The sequence below is a fragment of the Fundulus heteroclitus genome, chromosome 15 (assembly GCF_011125445.2).
Source record: "Fundulus heteroclitus isolate FHET01 chromosome 15, MU-UCD_Fhet_4.1, whole genome shotgun sequence".
Lineage (NCBI taxonomy): Eukaryota > Metazoa > Chordata > Actinopteri > Cyprinodontiformes > Fundulidae > Fundulus > Fundulus heteroclitus.
Window position 1 is genome coordinate 18,533,232 of NC_046375.1, and position 18,774 is coordinate 18,552,005.

An 18,774-nucleotide genomic window follows, 5' to 3' on the forward strand; every position below is an offset into this window, starting at 1 on the left:
GTTGCCCTTGGCTTTATTTGACCTAAAGCAGGTCAAATGAAGTAACTATAGGTAGTCATTACAAAGGGATTTTGCTGTTTTTTTTTTTCAGTTATGCTTTATTATTTTTTGCCCCATTGCCCAAATAAACAAGAGATAGTATGCATAGTATGATTATATCAACAAACCGCATCTACTGCAACTAAAATGAGAAAACTTCAGTACTTAGAAACATTTTGCAGCCACTTATATAAAAATATGCATAAAAAAAATGTTCAACTATGTTAATGCATGTTGAATCTTTATTGATATACGGTTGAAAATTACAGATCCAATCATCTAGCAGTTGAAAAAAAAATCAATGCCAGTGTTTCTGACACACAATGAACAGAAACTAATAATAAATACATGTTGTATAAATGTAAAATGAAATACTTTTCCATTGGCTTGTTTTTTTTTGTTTGTTTGTTTTTGTGTTTTTAAAGAAGACATCTGTGTAAAGATCAGTACAAAAAAAAGTAGCTTATGCAGACAAATCTTCTCCCCTTCATGGGAATTAGGTAGTTTTATGATGACGCAGTGTCAAAAAATAAAACATCTATTTTCAGATTCAAGTTTCTTCCCCTCAAACAGTAATTGAAACCACTTAACAAGAGTTTGCATAATGGTTCATACTATACATTCAGTACTGCGGTGGGTATCATTCCAGTGCAAATCTAGTGTGACAAACCCCAGCTTTATGTGAAGATTTCCTGAAAAACTGGCATTTAATTACCAAAAACGTAATCACCTTAAGCTTTACTGTGGATTTTTGCATCCTGTAACTTAAAAGATCAAAGTAGGATTAGACTGCTGCTTGCCTCAAACCTTTTTTTAAGCTTGAAAGAAATAAAAACAATTTTTCCAAACTGTAGCAAATGTTCTCCGGTCAGATATTACATGCAAAACATATGCAATCACAACAATAAAAAGTTATTAAAAAATAAAAATAAAAAAGCCCAAAGTTCAAAAGAATGGAATAAAAACAGCTTCATACAAAAAGCGACTAAACAAAATGCAGGGTTTAAACAGACGGGCAACTTTTCACACATGTGCAAACATCGAGGAGGTAGGAATGATCCAAGGCAATGGATTTAGATGTTAAGCTAATATACGTAACACGGACTTAACATGATAGGTAGTTTAGATTGATTGAAGCCCTCGCTCGTTTAACCATGCACCAGTGACACCCCATGGTACAAGGCTCGCTTCCACATGTAGTACGTCGAGCGAGCGGTGAACGGGAAGTAGGATCGGAATTCTTTGAACGTGGGGAAGGACTTCTCCTCGAAGCGTTGCTGAAGGAAGAGCTTGGCTTTGGCCTTGAAGTTGGCGAGAGCAACAACATCCACTGAAAGCATCTGCTGAGCCACGGGCACCCCCCTGGGGAAGGGGTGGGTTAACTGCGGGGCGTCAAAGGAAGGCACAGCGCAACGTTCCCGGTACTGGGGGATGTGGACAAATGGGAGCCCGGCCTGCTTCTCCGTTATCTCGCTGGCGTTACTCTCCTTGCTCTCGGGGACATTGACCTCTACCGTCTGGGGGATCGCCGCCTTCTTCCTCGTGTGGTTTTGTCTGCCACGCCACAGCCAATAGAAACACAACGAGATGGAGGGGAATTTGAGCTTGAATTTTGTCAAGGACCAGTTGGACCTCTGAACCTGCAGCTTCGCGGCTTCTCTGAGCTGTTTTTTGCTCAGATAAGCCAGCGTGAAACTTCTGTGCTTCCGTCCCCAGACCCTCATTCTTGGTGCCGGTGGGTGAGTGAGGCCAGGCACTGCCAAAGTCTGATCTCTTGGGCTCTGAGTTTTGTCGGCATCTGAGCTGTCTTCGCTGCTCCCCGCGGTGCCCTTGTATCCCCGATTAAAGAGCAGAGCTTCTCTCCTCCAGTTGTAATAGGTGGATCGTGAAATTCCCGGGAAGTTTCTCTTGAATATCCTGAAGGGGAAGGAAGTGTTCATGGCAATGCAGTTCTGCAGACAGCGCTTGGCCTCCTGCATGTGCAGCACATTCTGAGCCCTCTCAGCATCCAGCTTGCCCAGGTTAAGGCCGAACATGCTGGCCACGTTGTCGTGGTGGTCGGACTCGTCTTGCTTGGTTTCGGGCGAGGACCAGACCTCCTGCTCCGTGCTCTCTCCGGGGCTAATCTCTCCGGCAGAGGACGACGTCGAGAACTGTCCGCCGAATTTCAGGAGCTCGTGCTTCCAGTTGTAGTACGACGACCTTGAAATCTCGGGGAAAAACTCTTTGAACTGGTGCAAAGGGATGAGCTTGCCTTCCAGGAAGCAGGCCTGGAGAAAGTATTTAGCCTCATACCTTGCTGCAGACTTTTTGCAGTGTTCCTGCGTCTGCCTCTTCCAGCGATAGAAGGTTCTCTTGGTGATGTTGTACTTGTCCTTCAGACTTGGGTAGGAAAGCTGCGACTCCTGGTTGACTTGGCCCTCGCTCCTGTGCGGAGACGCCGTCTCCTCACTTTCAGGGCTTCTACACATGAGACAACTTGCCTGAACCAGGGAGACAAAGTATTTGGGCCTGAACAAGGCTTCGGACTGCATGTCCCCGGACCACATTATGTGGATGGTTTGTGGCTCTAAGTCCTCAGGCCAGGTCCTCGGGCGAATCAGTCGATTGAAATAGGGCCTGATCTTGAGGTTGAACATTGGGTAGATGGAGTAGATGTTGAACTGAAGGACGGATGCCAGGGCGTAGACATGCCACATGTTGGCATAGGAGCCAGGGAAGCAGGACGCTTTAACATCTGCATCAAAGATGGCCTCCAGGACGGCCACGGGCAGGTTGAGCATGTCTTCAGACTCTTCGGCGCTAAGACTGAATCGAACCGCTTGGAGCATCATTTTAGAATCGATCATCCCGGATAAGTAGTATCTCTTCCACAGCAGCATTTCCACCACAGTTCTTACCTGTGAGGGGGAGGGGGGGATATGAGAGAAACTGGTGTTACAAAGCCGGAAAAACTCAACACAGCAGGGTTCAATTTTAAACGCGTAGCTCTCTCTGCTAACCTGCAGCTCCAAGCTGAGTCCGGTGTTGCCCACAAGCAGTGTGCTCACAGCATCAAACAGCAAGTTGCCTTCTCCGTTGCAGCTCAGCGGCAGGAGTCCCCCAGGTGCGTCAGCAGGGTACAAAGCATGGGCTGCTTTGTCCACATGTGCCCACTCGGGAAAGTCCTGACAGGGGGCTTTGGGGAGCTGGAAAGGAGCGAGGACCCGCTCCACCTCCATGGCCACTCTGGTCACAGCGTCCAGGCCGGAGTTCTCGGTGGCCTCCTGAAGCTCTTGCAGGACCGACAGCACAACCTCATTCCTTTGGATCATACCTGCAGGTTTGAGGAGAGCTGCAGGGAAGACAGAGGAGGAAAGAGACAATATTTCATCGTCACCATGACTCCCACGTTTAGGCATCAACTGCAGCATTTTTTAACTCAGTTCAATAGGTTTGAGATGATCAGCCTTGTATATTGAAACATTTGTTCCCTGATATTGTCTCTCACAATAGACCAGCTCTGTTAACCGCTAAAAACTAATATGTGAGGCATTTTCTGAAATGATTCGGCCTTCTTCCAGCCTTCCATGGCGTAGGCCACCATATCTTATTTATTAACGTCATGACCGACATAGGGCTGGGCGATAAATCGATTAATTTCAATTTATAATTTATTTTTAATTTTTTGGAAAATCAGGGTCTTATTTTGCAAATGCACTCATTGAGTTTACATAAAGAGAATAACACACAATGCTGAATAAATGTTTAGGAAATGTATTAACAAAATATTATAAAAGAGGAAACTTTTTGTAACATAATACAAGATACTTTTATTTATTAATTTACTTTACTATTTACTTCACGGTTTACTTTACATTTACTAATTTAGTTTGAAGTTACACAAGAGATTTCATTTTTAAGCCATATAGCCCATATAGCCCAGCCCTAGATCGACATCTTTAGGACTGTTCTTAAGTGGCTAAAATTACATTTGACAGAAAAATGTATCCAAGCATTGGAAAACAGGCCCTGTAAACATTACAAGAGAAATATCAACTTGCACACTGCTCAATTTTAGGGCCTAAATTTAGCTGAATCAGAACAAAACTGAAGTTTTAATAATGGCAAGGACCAACAAGCAGAACTTTGGGGATGAACCCCCTATATCAAATGGAAAATCTGGCTCTTATAACACATCCAAGTTTAGATTTACTATCACTTCCTAAAAATTTCGCCAAAAACATTTTATCAGCTGTAAGACCATTTCCCTTTAGTCCGAAGAGACTGTCCATGCATAATACACAGATAGAGAGTATAGAGAGTGCTGCAAACATTTAGAAAGTGCTGCAAAGATCAGCTTTCTGGTCTTCCTAAAAAGTAACAAGACAGCTCTCCAACTACTTCTAAATCCAGCTGCAAGAAAACTGATAAAGATCACAAATGGAGCATGCATTATTCTCCTCATTTTAAAGTATCTGCATCGGCTCCCAGTGTAGTTTAGAACTGATTGTAATTTGTTTTTGTTGACTTTTAAGATCTGTTGTGGTCATAAGCCTGGTTATAATCCATCAGATTAGTATTTATTTGATGAACCATCCAGATCCCGAATGTCTTATAAAAATTGTATTTTGATAGCGTTCAAAGTAAGAACAGAAATCTATGGTGAGTTCCCTTGTTGAGGGCCCATGTGCCTGGAGCGGCCTTCCTGAAGTTCTAAGGGAGATGGCTCAGCCTTTTGGTACTTAATAGTATTTATTTTTAAATAAACCTCACGTTAATAGCATCTATACTTTTTGCAACTTTTAATTTTCCCTTTACTTTCTTTATTTTATCATCTCGATAACCAAACTTAATGCCAATTGCATAATTTGGTTGTACCTTAAAGTTTTACTCAACATCACAGTCTATTTTTAATCGCTATTTATTATTTGGATCTCAGTTTTAACACTCTTATCCAGGTTTTAGAATCCACGATTAGAAGCCTAGAGCCTCATCATCATCACCATTACATAACAATCAAGCGTTATGTCCTTCAAATTTCATTTCCATTTTGGTTTTACCTGGCCATGTCCAACTATCTTTTTTTGTTTGTTTGTTTTTTTCCTCCTCCCGTTTTAATCCGATGTAAAGCAGTGTGCCTTGCCTTTGTGTGCGAAACGGGCTCTAGAAAGACTTCGATACGACAACAATATTTACTCAGCTCTCCAGCTATGGAATCGCCACCGTTTTTATTTCAAATGCTGTTTACGTTTTTGTTTGTTTGTTTTTGGCTGACTGAATCAAATACTCGGCGTGATTTAACGGGCTACAGCATTAGGAGAAAAAGTTCAGTTCTTACCTGGGCGTCCTGAGACTGACATGAGTCCCAATAAAAAGTCGCACACAATCCCGGCGGAAGGTTACACCGTTCGAGTCACAATGATGCCGCTCTGTGAGTTCAGTCCATCGCCTGCTCGCAGCTCCGGAGTGTCCTGTCCGATTTGGGGACTGATAGGCGGAACCTCCCATCAGGAAATTGTCAATCGCCCGAATAGCTTTTTTTTATCCCACTTTTTTTCCCTCTCTCTCTCTCTCTCTCTCTCTCTCTCTCTCTCTCTCTCTCTCTCTCTCTCTCTCTCTCTCTCTCTCTCTCTCTCTCTCTCTCTCTCTCTCTCTCTCTCTCTCTCTCTCTCTCTCTCTCTCTCTTTCTCTCTCTCTCTTTCTCTCTCTCTGCGCTGTAAAATACCTCCTCCTCCTCCTTCCCGTCTCCTCACGTTGAGACAGGGTCAATTTCAATGTGAAGTGTTAACAAAAGCCAACGTGTTAGGAGCCTTGGTTGGCGGGTTTCGGTGCATTTAGGATTTTATCAACACATTTTTTTTATTTATTTTTTTTGGTTTGCGTCTCAGAGCTTTCTGCCTGCAGGTCACTTCCAAGGTTACTTTGACAAGTCCTCTGTGTAACAGGGATGCATTCCCTGCTCTCTGCTGTCCAGAGTTCTAGGCCTGGACAGGCCGAACCCGCCTGAGCACCATTTAAGATGGGATTTTAACTACGCTTTTGGAAAAACGCAAAATCCTAAAAATCCCCCGGCCTCCACACATTTTTTTTTTCACTCACTCACTTACAATGGAAGAGTCCATTTTATCTGTATATTTATTAATAGCTTAATTTGTAAAAGCATGCCAAAACTGAGATAGAATGCAAGGAGGCCTGCAATTTAACAGGGGTGACCGTTGCCAAATCGATCAGGTTGCAGCTTAAAGGCTGCTGTTTTCTCTAAATTGTGCTGTTTTCCAGCTGAAAGCCCCTCTAGTGAGCCATCCGTGTCACCCATCAAAAACCAGCCACTGCTTCTCTTCTAAACATAAACCTTTATCATGACAATGACCAGAAATAAATGAAGAAATGTATTTCATTGGATTGTTTACTTAATGTTTATTATTAAAGTTGCATTTACCACACACAAGAAACTGTGTTAAATTTGCTGTAAACGTAAGCTCTTCTTTTCAATACATTCTCCAGTCTGTACTGAGTAGGTATGAAAGCAGGTTTGTTGATTAGAAGAATGAATGTGCAGACGGGGTGTGGGCACGAGCTTTATGAGACCAGAGGAAGGCACCTGAGCCCCAGCTTGGAAGGTTTCTCTACTGTATCACTTTTGACACCTCCTCTACTGCCTTTTGCAGGATTTCTCTAATCGACGCCTTTTGTTCCACACACGCACAACAATCCCCGCGACTCTTCCCCAACCCCCACAGCCCCCACTGTAGACCCTTCTGACACACACATTAACACTCTGGGACCAGAGCATTTGGCCCCCACTGAGCAGCTCTGAGGCCTTGGCAGACAAACTGGTGCCTGAGTTCATTGGAGTTCAAGGCTTTGGCCCAAGCCTCGTCAATTACTGTGTGGGCCTCGTGAAAAAAACATGTGCGTTTCACCGCTTTCTTCTGTCAATATGTAATGGAAGTTTGGTCTGTAAGCATCAGGATGTTGTTATTTTTCAGTTTTCTTTAAGGTCTTCCTCTTTTGCTTTTGGGGTTTGTAAAATGTGTAGGTATCTGTTTAAATACAGATCCTAGTCTCCAACCTACCATCAGCTCTGGAAGGTGACAATCATTTTGCACACCATATCTTGCAAAGGTATTCCCGTTAAAAACCATAAACTTCCACGTGTTTTATAGAGTTTGTAGAACAACCTTTAATATCCTTACAAGTATGTTAGGATATCTATCAACTTTGGAGGAGAATGTACAACTGGATATCATCTGCATAGCAGTGATAGTAAATATATTTAAGAGATGACAATATGGGACCAAGCAGGAGGAGATAAAGCAAAAACAACAATGGCCCAAGAACAGAACCTTATGGAACACCACATTGAACAGGACAGGATAGCAGATGCAGCAAAGAAACTTGACTTATCAGACAAGTAGAAGGCCAACCAATTTAGAGCAGAGCCTGAAACACCAGCCCAACACTTGAGCCTATTTAGCAGGGTTAGATGTTATCAACCCAGCATCAAAAGCTGATGCCAGATCTAACATAGGCAGAACTAGGGAGAGGTACCGAATTCGTTACTTTTATAGGTACTGACCGAATCCCGTCGGTACTACAGGTTACAGATTCATGTAAAATCAAACGGTACCACGTTCCAGTACCTAAAAACATTACTGTGACACTGAGGGAGTAGAAGAGTGGGTCATTTTCCATGCCGAACATGAACACAGCATCACACACACAAGAGTGTGATGACGTCAGTAGCCGATGGTCCAGTCAATAAAGCATGGCTGATAGAAAGCAAAAAAACGACTAGCAAAAAATCTAGCGACTTTCTTCTGTTATCGGTGTCTTCCTGTGAAAGTAACAACCGTTCTGAAGTTACTGTCTTTGGAGAGCCAAGCACTTCTACAAGCTTCTCCCCGCACTGTCTGCTGCTGTCAGCTGCTTCGTCCTGAAACTCACCTGCAGTCAGAACAAAGAGAAGAGAGGAAAGCCTCTTCCCTCATTGTAAATGTATCCCGCCCTGATTTTACAAAGCGAGATAAAATATGTTTTTAATATTTTTTTTCTTCTCTGAAACTGTTGGGACTAAAACAATTCCCTGAATTGCATTCACATAGAGCTTTAATCCCATATTCACCTCATTCCCTCTGTGCCTCTGATAACTGTTGTTTTGGTAAACCTTTGTTTTATTATTTCACTGCCTTAATTATTATTCAGGCAATGTATTCAAATTAATAAATTATTTAATAAGGTTCATTTGTAGATTCAAACAAGTTCATATATTGAAAAATAAACATGTTAAATTGAAGATTTCAAGATTTAAACTGAACAATTTAGAGATTTTATTAATAAACTGACATTTATTACTACATAAACACACAAAAGTACAGAAAATAAATACCGGGAAATACCAGTATCGATCCCCAGGTACTCAGTATCGGTACCGTATCGGTTCAAATGTGAAATGTATCCATCCCTAAGCAGCACAGAACATTTTCCTGCATCGCTTTGCATCAAAGAAGAACAGTTTCCATGCCTGAACCATGGCAGCATTAACCACAGCCATCTTATAACATTAATTATGAGGGAATGCAATACTTTTTACAGTTGTTTCATATTTTATGTCTGGTTGTCTGTTTATGTGTCTTTTAAGTATTTATTCAAAAATATTCCACAAGTTCTATTAATTATTACTTGGGTTTTATACGTGCAGCCAAAGGATTGCAGTTACATTTTACTTCTACAAGGGCAATAAAGACATTCATTCATTCATTCATTCATTCATTCATTCATTCAAAGTAGTTTGCGCTAAGTCATTCTTTATTTGATGGAGAATGTAGAGGAATATACATTTTTAATTTTGCTTAAATCTTTGGTAGCTTCCAACATGTTTTTGCTCCTAAATTTATTTATGTATTTCAATTTGAAAGAATAAGCCCCTTGAGATGAGACCATCTCGTTTTCTTAAAAGAAAAAGATAAAAGATAAATCAGACAAATAAACAAGACATATGTAGAAGTATATCCAATGCAAGAAATACATATACACACACACATGGCCACACACAACCAATCATACCATACATTCAAACAGACAAAGCTCTCTAATAAGGATTACGCTAACAAAATATTGTAAGTTATTATGCAAAAAAAAAAGTCAAAAACTGTTACAAATGTTTTGAAGCTGTTGGGCAAATAGCCTGTACTTTAGCTCCATCCATTGTCCCATTTCTGGCCAGCCCAGATGTAGCTGCTGAAGGAGAGCCTTCCCACATCATGAAGCTGCCACCACCATGCCTCACCATGGAAGCAGTGTTTTTTAATGATAATGTGCCATATTAGTTTCCTGATTCACATAGAATACCCATGTAGGTCAAAAAAAAAAAAAAAATATGGCCAAACTTGATCAGAGTATCCTCTTCAACATGTTTGGCTATGTTCTCTACATGGCCTGTGACGCGCAAATGGCTGGTTTTCTTTCAACAATGTCTTTCTCTTATGAATGCCCGAATTGTGGTATGCACAGCGAATAGTCATGCTGCCACCAGCATTCTCCTGCCATGGGTCTCTTCTCTGATCATAACCTCTTTGCGCCTGGTCTTACAGTTTAGGCAGACGGCCACACCTTGGCAAGTTTATGGCTGTCCCATACTGTTTTCATATGCTGGACTGAACAGAGCTCTGTGAGACGCTCAGCGGTATTAGATGTTGTTTTATAATCTCACCCTGCTTTAAACTTCACTGCTATCTTATCTCTGACATGCTTATTGGTCTACTTGGTCTTCTCATACAAACACATTTTTCATTTTTCACCCTGTGTGATCCGCGGCAACATTTTATTTGGCTACTTCGGTTCACATTGCACATAATTAAAGCTAAAAACCTGACAAACATTTTTTATTTATACATTTGTTTTAGTGTTCAGAAAAGTCACAGATAAAGATAATGAGGTAGCTTCACAGAGCGACTAAATTACATACAGATGGTCTCTATAATTTATTTAACTTTGAATGGTTTTATTGGATGTTATTTTAGGAGTATCAAAACAGTGGGGCCTGGAGACTTTGCCAGATTCCTGTTTGTAAAACGTTTTAAAAACCATGGATCTTTTTATCCCTATTGCACAACCATGCATTCCTTTGTGGCAGTCTATCACTGAGGTTTGAGGTGACAAAATGTGAACAAGTTCAAATCTGAATTATTTTTCAAGGTACTGAAAGTTGCACAATTTGAGCATACTGAAAATCTTTTTGTCTTGATATCGTTAATAATCTTAAGAATCGCCCAGAAGTCGACCAACAGAGACTTTTCTGTTTACCGTATAAATTCGGTGATCCATAACATTGTAGAAATGATTCATTGGTCACTGTAGGCATCATTTTCCAGACTTTTCAGCTGCACTAAACACTCCTTTCTTGGTGTTATCTGTTTACCCGGAGACCTTCCAAAAAAATCTTTGGAAAAGATGCTCAATATGCTTATGTTTTCATTTATGTATTTATTTTGCAAGCTGTTTCCCAAAAGTTTACATTCAAAAAGTGAACGCACTAGAATCCGAGCTGCATCTGCCTCCACATCAACCCATCCAAGCATGGTTTCTTTACTGTGTCCGCCCGCTGTTTCTGTTTGAGTCAGCTCCATTGCCTCAACCCCCGCAGACTCCTTCCTATAGCCAGTCACACACCTTAGGTGTGTAGATTAGCTGTGCTGCGCTGCACTGTGAACACAGTAGTGGGCTTGCTGGAAGCATTTAAAATGCAAATAGGGCAACACTGGGACCGGCTCCGGCAGTCTCTTACCTGCTGTGGCAGTGTGTGGCTCTGTGCTTGTATGCGCAGGTGTGTGTGTGTGTGTGTGTGTGTGTGTGTGTGTGTGTGTGTGTGTGTGTGTGTGTGTGTGTGTGTGTGTGTGTGTGTGTGTGTGTGTGTGTGTCTGTGTGCAGGGGAAAGTAAATACATGTGAGGCCAGGAGACAGGAGTGTACTCCATGTGTAAAGTTAATTCGGCATGTTTGCAAAAGAAGTGCATGTTTACCGCCAAATTAACTCTAGCCAAACAGATTGACAAGATAAATCTTTACGCTCGATTCCTGGGAAGGACATACATCGTTAATAGGGAGCAGCGTGATAAAAACTCAACATTCAGCAGAGCTCTCTATGAAATCTATTCAGAGCTGTTTAAAGTGTCAGTTTTACAACAATGCTGCAGTCTTCAAGCCCCTCCGCCCGGTTTAACAATGCCTGGGGAACAGATTGCTGTCAGACGAAACTGATCAAATACTCAAAATTTGGTCAGCCTTAAGTGACCTGATGAATGCACTGAAGGAGAAACCTGAAGTCATCAGTTTATTGCCTTTTTTTTTGCCTTAATACTGCACGATAGAGTAGTTCAGGACGAGAACGTGATCAGTATTTCAGGCCAGGAAATATTCTATTACCTCAAATGCTTTTAACAAGGTGTTGATTGAGTTTAAAAGGTGCAGTCTAATGGCTTTTATAGATGTTGTTATCTTTAAATACAGCAGGTAAAATAGGTATTTAACTCGGCAGGAACTTCCCTCATTTATTTTATTTCAAATATTTTTTAGTGACAACAATAAACTCACCCGATGTCAGTAACAAGCAAAATAATCCCCCCACACTAAGAAATCAAAACAGATCCATCCATAAATTAATATAAATTCCATTATTGAAGTGGAATGGTTTAGGAATTACCATTCAGCATAAAAGGGAAACAATGTTCAAAAAGCAGAAAAAGCCAAGAAACCAGCTCAAATCTGTCAGTGTTTAGAGAGCTTTGTGGTTGTTTTGTATAAATCAATATCAGCTGGTTAAATGTTTCCTGATAACCTATGACAAGGTTGTTCATTACCAAAGTAATACACAGAGTAGTGCAAATGTTAAAGGCAAAGACATCTTTACAAGAAAGTTCTACTGAAATGATAACATTTGCATTTCTAAACTTCTGAATGTTCCAGTGAGCTCTGTTGGAACTGTTATCTGAAAATGGAAAGAACTTAACTTTGCCAGAAAGATTTTTGACAGAGGAGTCAAAAGGATAAGTAAAAAAAAAAAGAGCTATCCCAGGCCAGAACAAATGGGCATTTGCAGGGAGCTACAGAAATACCTGCACAGAACAAATAGTGTTTTTTTTTTCCTTTAGAAAACAATAAGTAGTGCATTCAATCACCATGGCCTCTATGCACTCACTGCACAAGACTCCACTAGAGAAGAAAAGGGATTTAAAACTTGTTTGATTTTTACTGCAGAAGATTTGAACAAGCAAGTGAAATACTGGGAGAATATAGTATTTCTGATGAAGCCAAGGTTGAACTCTTTGGATGTCATTGTGTAGACCATGTCTGAGATACGAATGGTTCTGCCCAACATACTCATCCCAAATATACAGCTAAGGAGACCCTTAATTGGTTTCAGAGATAAGATCTAAAATTCTACAGCCCAGTCAACCCTTATGTATCCATGTTGAAAATCTGCAAGAATAATTGGATGTCAGAGTGCATAGAAATGACACCCAGAACCTTCAAGATTTGAAGACAGTGCAAGTATAAAATATGTACCTGAGTAATGGACTAGTTTCTCGATACAGGACCGCTCTTAAAAAAACGCTTTTGTGTCTACGGGGTTTATTTGTGTCTATCCAATTTTTTTATACATAACAAAATGGCCTAATGTATCTTGATTACTTGGATTGTTACTGACATCTAGTGTCAATTACAAATAGTGTGCTGCACTATTTCTGCTACACTAGCACAACTTTCTTATAGAGATTACAACAGTATCATCACATATAACACTTAAGAGAAAGGATCTAATCTTCATAGTGATTTAAGTCAGTGAAAAAGCGCACACACAATAAATATTTTTCAAACCTAGATTTTATTCCTAAAACTTGTTGTCTTGGTGTACTTTCCAAAATAGTTGAATTTCTTTCATACTTATATATAAACAATACCTGGTTTGTGGGTTTATGGCCTTGAAACTCAGAACCTAAAAATGTACAACAAAGTTGTAAAAGTTAAACAGAGACATCTAAAAAGTAAAATTAGGCTGCTTTTTTAATCATGAAAAGGAATAAAATGTAAAAGTAGGTAATGTTTCTCATGTTTCTAAGAGAAAATAGTCTACCTGAGAACTTTTTTTGACAACTACAGCAAGAACAGAGATAATTTAATTTGTATATTTAACACCATGCATAGATCTAGTCCAGTCTGATCTTTTTTGCAGTCTTCTTCCACACTATTTGTAATTGACACAAGCGCATTCTGTTGACTCGCACCCCTGGAGCCACATTCTGTCGGAGCCTGCAGGAAGGGTGATGTCTGCGTAGATCACGTCATCTAAAGCGTGGACATCAACAATCCTATTAGCTTTCAATGTGTTCAGAAAACATTTGGCTTGAGTTGGGCTGGGTTTAAAAAAAAAATTCATGACTTACAAATAGTCAGTCAATCAGTCTCCTTATTGCATAGCACTTTTCACCCATGAAATCACGAGGGCTTTACAGTAGGAGTGACATGGAAATACCATGTTACCAAGTGGGTAGCCTCGAGGCAGCATTCTGAATGGACTGATAAAAACAACGTTATAGTAATCGATATGGGATGAGATGAAGCATGAATAACCATCTCCATATTTGCAAAGGAAGCTACAGCCATCAGTTTACTGACATTACACAGGTGCAAGAAGCAGGCAAACACGTATCACTGAGGTTTTAGTCAACCTGCAGTGGCATGTAGGTGCATTCATAACTCCTCGAGAGTTGTTACATTCACGATGGTACAGCCAGTTACTTTAAGGGACTTTAATGGGATTTTATGTGACAGACCAACACAAAGTAGCCCATAGTTGTGACTTTGGAGGAAAAGGATACGTGCTTTTCAAAATCTATTCACATAAAATGTGAAAATAGTGAAAATGATACTAACCAGATGCCCCTATTCAGCTCCTTTACCCCTAAATGAAATCTAGTGCAACCAACTACTTTCAGTTGTCACTTCATTAGTGGTAAAATGTGCTGTGTGGAATCCTGGTTATGCTATCAACCAATATCCCAAGTTTAGGAGAATTTATGAAGTGCTGCTTAATCTATCATCTGAAAATGGAAAACCTAAGACAGAACTGAAACCCTACCTAAACAGACAGGCTGGAATCCAATACACTTAAAATTTGTGACGAAAAAAGATTTAATCCGAGGAGCAGCGGAGAGGGTCGGGGTAACTCCGGAGGAGCTGCAGAGATTCGTAGCTCAGGTGGGAGAATCTGCCAACAAGATAACTATTAGATGGGCACTCCACAAATCCTACCCTCGTGGTAGAGTGAAAAGAAGAAAGCTATTGTTTATAAGAGGTTTTGTTTTAGTTTACCACAATCCGTGTAGGGAGAAGGTTTTCTAGTCAAATGAGATCAAATTTAAACTTTGTGGCCTACAAGAAAAACATCTGCATAAAAACGTGTCCAAAGGAAAACTTGGCTATGGGTACATCATCTGGTGGAAATGCTTTTTTTCTTCTTCTTCTTCTTTTTTTTTTTTAAACGTGTCCTGTCTGCCAGTGTAGCACTCCGAACTGCTATCTTAGTGCCAAAGAAATCCCAATGAATTTACTTTCACAAGTGGAGCAATACTGCTTCCGCTATAGTGCTCCGCCTGATAATCATGTAAGAAGATTTATCGGACATTATTCTGGGATTATTTCTAATTCAACGGACTCAGAACCTGAGAGGTAAACAGGGAAAAAAGGAAGGGAGAAAGGTAAGGCAAAACCTTAAAAAGGAGAGAAAGTGACACAAATAGAGTAGAGGATAAAGAGAATACAAGATGACATGATGTGGTGCTTTTCTCCGACAGGGAAGCCAGTCAGAACTGATTGGAAGATAGACAGAGATAAACTCGGGGCGATGCTGGAGGTAAATCTGTTTGAGGTTACAAAAGGCTTCCAGCAGGACACAACGCTAAACACACACCCAGGGCTACAATAGAGCCTAACATACGAGTTAGAATTAGCCATCAAGGTGCCAACTGGAGTCCAACTGAGAGCAGGAAAAAGCATCAGGTTAGATGTGCAGAGCTGGGAGAGACACTGTAACTGGGGTTGCAGCGTGTTTGACCCCCCCAACAGAGTCAAAGTATTGACAAATGCACACACAAATGCACTTTTCAAATTTTTATCAGAATATTTCCGCAAGCCAGTCATTTTGTAAATTATTTCTTAAAACCACATGATTCTGAATGTATGTAGATTACAAAAAATACTGGGAGACTTAGACTTTAAGATAAGGCCTCTTCCCCGTCCAGTAGGGCCTGCAAAAGGACGTTTTTTTTTATGCGATTAATTCTTTGTTTTTGACAGCACATAGCAGAATTATAGTTGTGGCCGACAGTCAACAGACCTGGCACTCGGATCCACAACTCCTCTGAAGTCTGGACTTGCTCATCCGCGGACACCTGACACTTAAGCCTCCTGCTAGCGGGACTCTGCAGCGCCACAGTCAGGGTGGCGTCACAGGCAGACCTCTGCTTTACCTGGAGCTGGGAGTCAGGAAGCATTTGGGAGCCGGTTTCATCCACCCACGTCAGGCTGATGTTTGGCTGCTGTGTGTCACACTGTTTATCCCTAAGGGGGGAGAGGAATACACATTGGAGCGAGAATGTCTCTCCAGGTGCAAGGATTATGTCTGAGGAAGCTGTTGGAAGAAAAAAAAAAAACACATTCATGGGACAGATTCCTAGTTTGTTTGTTTTTTTTACTCTGAAACCTATATGGTTATCCACCTGCACATTTATTTATTTTCTGCCAGAGAGGAAAATGGATGCAGCAGAGCACACCTGGATTCTTTTGGCACCCAATATGTCCGTCATCCACTGTGAGACGTAGAGAACACTTTGAGCTGTCATCCTCTGGGTTAAACGTCTGGATTTCTGCATTACGGACAATTACAATGTAATCACTTGTGCGGTTTGGGCTGAAATGCCATATGTCATAGCAAACGGCAGCTTTATCACATGGAAATGCATCAGAAGTCCTTTTTAAAAAGATCAGATCCTCTTCGCCATTTACACCTGGAGAACAAAAGCATATAAAATTAAGATCATAGACCAGACATAAACACAAACTATAATGTTTGCACGTCCATCAGGGTACCTGATCTGATATCACAGAACAGCAGCAGCTTCATCACAGCGTAAACCGTCTCAGCCATCCTGTGGAAATCTGTCTTGTCAAACTGAGGAGGTGTGAGATTCAGCTTTTGCCGCAGTGACTTTTAACAGTATTATCATTTCCTGTTTTAGCCAACAGAAACAGGAAATAATGGAGGCAGCTTGGGGGAAGGGGGGTAAAGTGTTAATACCCCTTGAGCATGTTCACATTTTATTATATCACAACCATAAGCCTTTGATTCAATTTTATTCAATTTTAAATTTTACAGTGCCAGTTCATGAAACATGTCATCTGAAAGCACTTTCCAAAGTCAAATTCAATCAGATTATACAGATTAGATTACATTTCATCAATATTAAGAAAGAAACGTGTGTTTTTTTTGCACATGTAGTGCAACCAACTATCTTCAGAAGTCACCAAATTAGCTAAAAGAAAAAGTGTGATTTAATCCCAGTATGAATTCCAGCTGTTCTGTGAAGGTTTGCTAGACAACATTAGTGAATGGACAGCATGATAAAGACCAAGGAAAAGGCAGCAGAAAGGCTGAAAGTGGTGGAGAGGTTCAAAGCAGGATTATAGCTATCACACGTCTCAGGCGTTGGACAAAGTTTAGTTCACCATCCAAGTATGTCACAGCTGTAAACCTATGAAGACATGATCAACCCAAAACTAAAAGATACACGACAATAAGAGCATTAGTCGGAGAAACAGACACGAGATCCTTGGAAACTCTGGAGGAACTGCAGAAATCTACAGCTCAGGTTGGGGACTTTGAAGACAGCACAATTGTTAATCCCCTTCTTCACCAACCTGACATTTACTGGAAGAGGTGGTAAGAACAAAGCTTTTGTTGAAAGGCAACCATCAGATGTCCTGTTCAAAGCAAAGAAAACATGCATTAGGAGGCGCTCTAGTAAGATAAGGCCAAAAGCAATGTTTTTGGCCTAAGATTGTTAACACCATCCCCCCTACGACTCGCGGTGGTGGCAGCATTATGCTGTGGGAATACAGCAGGAAAAGCGAGGCAAAGATGAATTTTAGCGACAGGAAAATCCTGGAAGAAACCCTGCAGAAGACTCTAGACTGGGGTTGAAGTTTTGCTGCAGCCAGAGCTACATTAAGATAGATTTAGATGTGTTAGATTGGACCAGTCAAAGTTCAGACTGACATCTAATTGAATATATATATATATAATATGTAGCCATAGCAAAGCTGGTAGAGACAAAACTCAAAAGAGTTGTTGCTGTTATTGTCGCCTACCTTGGTTCTTGAATCTACAGAGCATTGACTCAGGGGGTTCCAGAATACCAATGTCAGAGTTTTCAGATTTTAATTTGTAAAAGAAAGATTCATTTTTAAAATTCTGCACTTTCACTGTGGTGGTCTTTCACATAAAATCAAAATAAAATACACTGAAGTCTTTGTAATGTGACAAACTTCGAAATAGTTCAAGTTCTGTTACTGTCTTCTGGAGTTTTTTAAAAAAGCAATGTTTGATTATCTAAAAGATTCCGATTTCATTCAATATCAAAACAAATCCCAATACTAAATAAAACCAAATCTGTATCACTTAAAAAATGTTCAGCTCTTAACATCAAATTGTTTATGAAAACACCATTAATGGAAATCTACAATATTCCTGAGAATGGGTAAAGATCAGAAATAGACGTGTGGCTGCAGAAAAGACATGCTTTGACAACAACAACACAACAAAAAAGTCAGGGGAAAAAACACTCCATTCTCCAAAGGATGGCAAAAAAAGGAAAATAGTTAATTTCCTCTCAAAAATAGGTTTTTACAATCGTGGTAATCAATGCGCTCCTACAGTTTTAAACTGGTTCTCTGCTTTTATTTTCATCGTAATGGATTTTGTCCTTCTACTCCACCCATGAAGCTGTCAAACTTCCTTGGTTTATTTGCCCTAACACCACCTACTCTGCAGAATACATTTCTTATATTTCATGCCTCTTGTTTTGCAAACTGTCCAAAGATACCACAAAGCTCAAAACCTCATTTGAATGTATTTACTTTTCAAGTAACACTACAACGGCAAAAAATAAATACTTTCGATTTTTATTGAATGCTCTCCTAGTAATCGTTTTACAAGGTTTTGTGAACAATATCAGCAGAAGCAAATGCTCCCTGAGCCACCTCCTGAACAACCTTCAGCTGTGCTGAACTGCATTCAGCCCTTCGCTGAGAATGACAGCCAGCTGTTTTCAAAAAGATGTTTATATCCGAGATACCTTCTATGCCATTAGAGATAACATTGAAATACAAAACAGGTTGATAGAGGCATAGATAGCCAGTAGAAGACTGAAAGAAGCTGTTAGATGCAGCTAGTTGTTAGCAGATGTCTGAAGTTGATCCTCCCAGATGAAGCGTTCCCTGCAGCGAGCAGCAAGTTATCTGGTTTATGATGATGGGGCTGAGCAAAAAGATGACAGTTCTTGATTGAACTCTTTGTGTTGTCTCAACACTCGCTGTGTACAATAAGTTAAGAATGACCTTAGAGAAAAAAAAATTGTGTGCAAAAAGACCCTTTCAAAAGAGCACAGACAACATTTTCAGAATTTGGGCAGCCAACATG

General features: G+C 40.4%; 1 protein-coding gene across 1 annotated transcript; it reads right to left on the minus strand.

Moving 5' to 3' along the window:
• Positions 1-443: 443 nt before the first annotated feature.
• vrtn (vertebrae development associated) lies at positions 444-5,577 on the minus strand. Its single transcript, XM_012879065.3, has 3 exons — positions 5,360-5,577; positions 3,042-3,373; positions 444-2,939 (listed from the first exon to the last, which is right to left on the minus strand). Exons 1-3 carry the CDS (start codon positions 5,379-5,381, stop codon positions 1,188-1,190), a joined length of 2,106 nt encoding a protein of 701 aa, XP_012734519.2. The 5' UTR covers positions 5,382-5,577; the 3' UTR covers positions 444-1,187.
• Between the last annotated feature and the right edge of the window lie 13,197 nt (positions 5,578-18,774).

Coding starts and splice junctions, on each gene's coding strand:
- vrtn (XM_012879065.3), bottom strand. CDS start 5,381: ATGTCAGTCTCAGGACGCCCAG. Junction 3,374..5,359: donor GTCAGTCTCAGGACGCCCAG/GTAAGAACTGAA, acceptor TCTTCCCTGCAG/CTCTCCTCAAACCTGCAGGT. Junction 2,940..3,041: donor GACTCAGCTTGGAGCTGCAG/GTTAGCAGAGAG, acceptor TCCCCCTCACAG/GTAAGAACTGTGGTGGAAAT.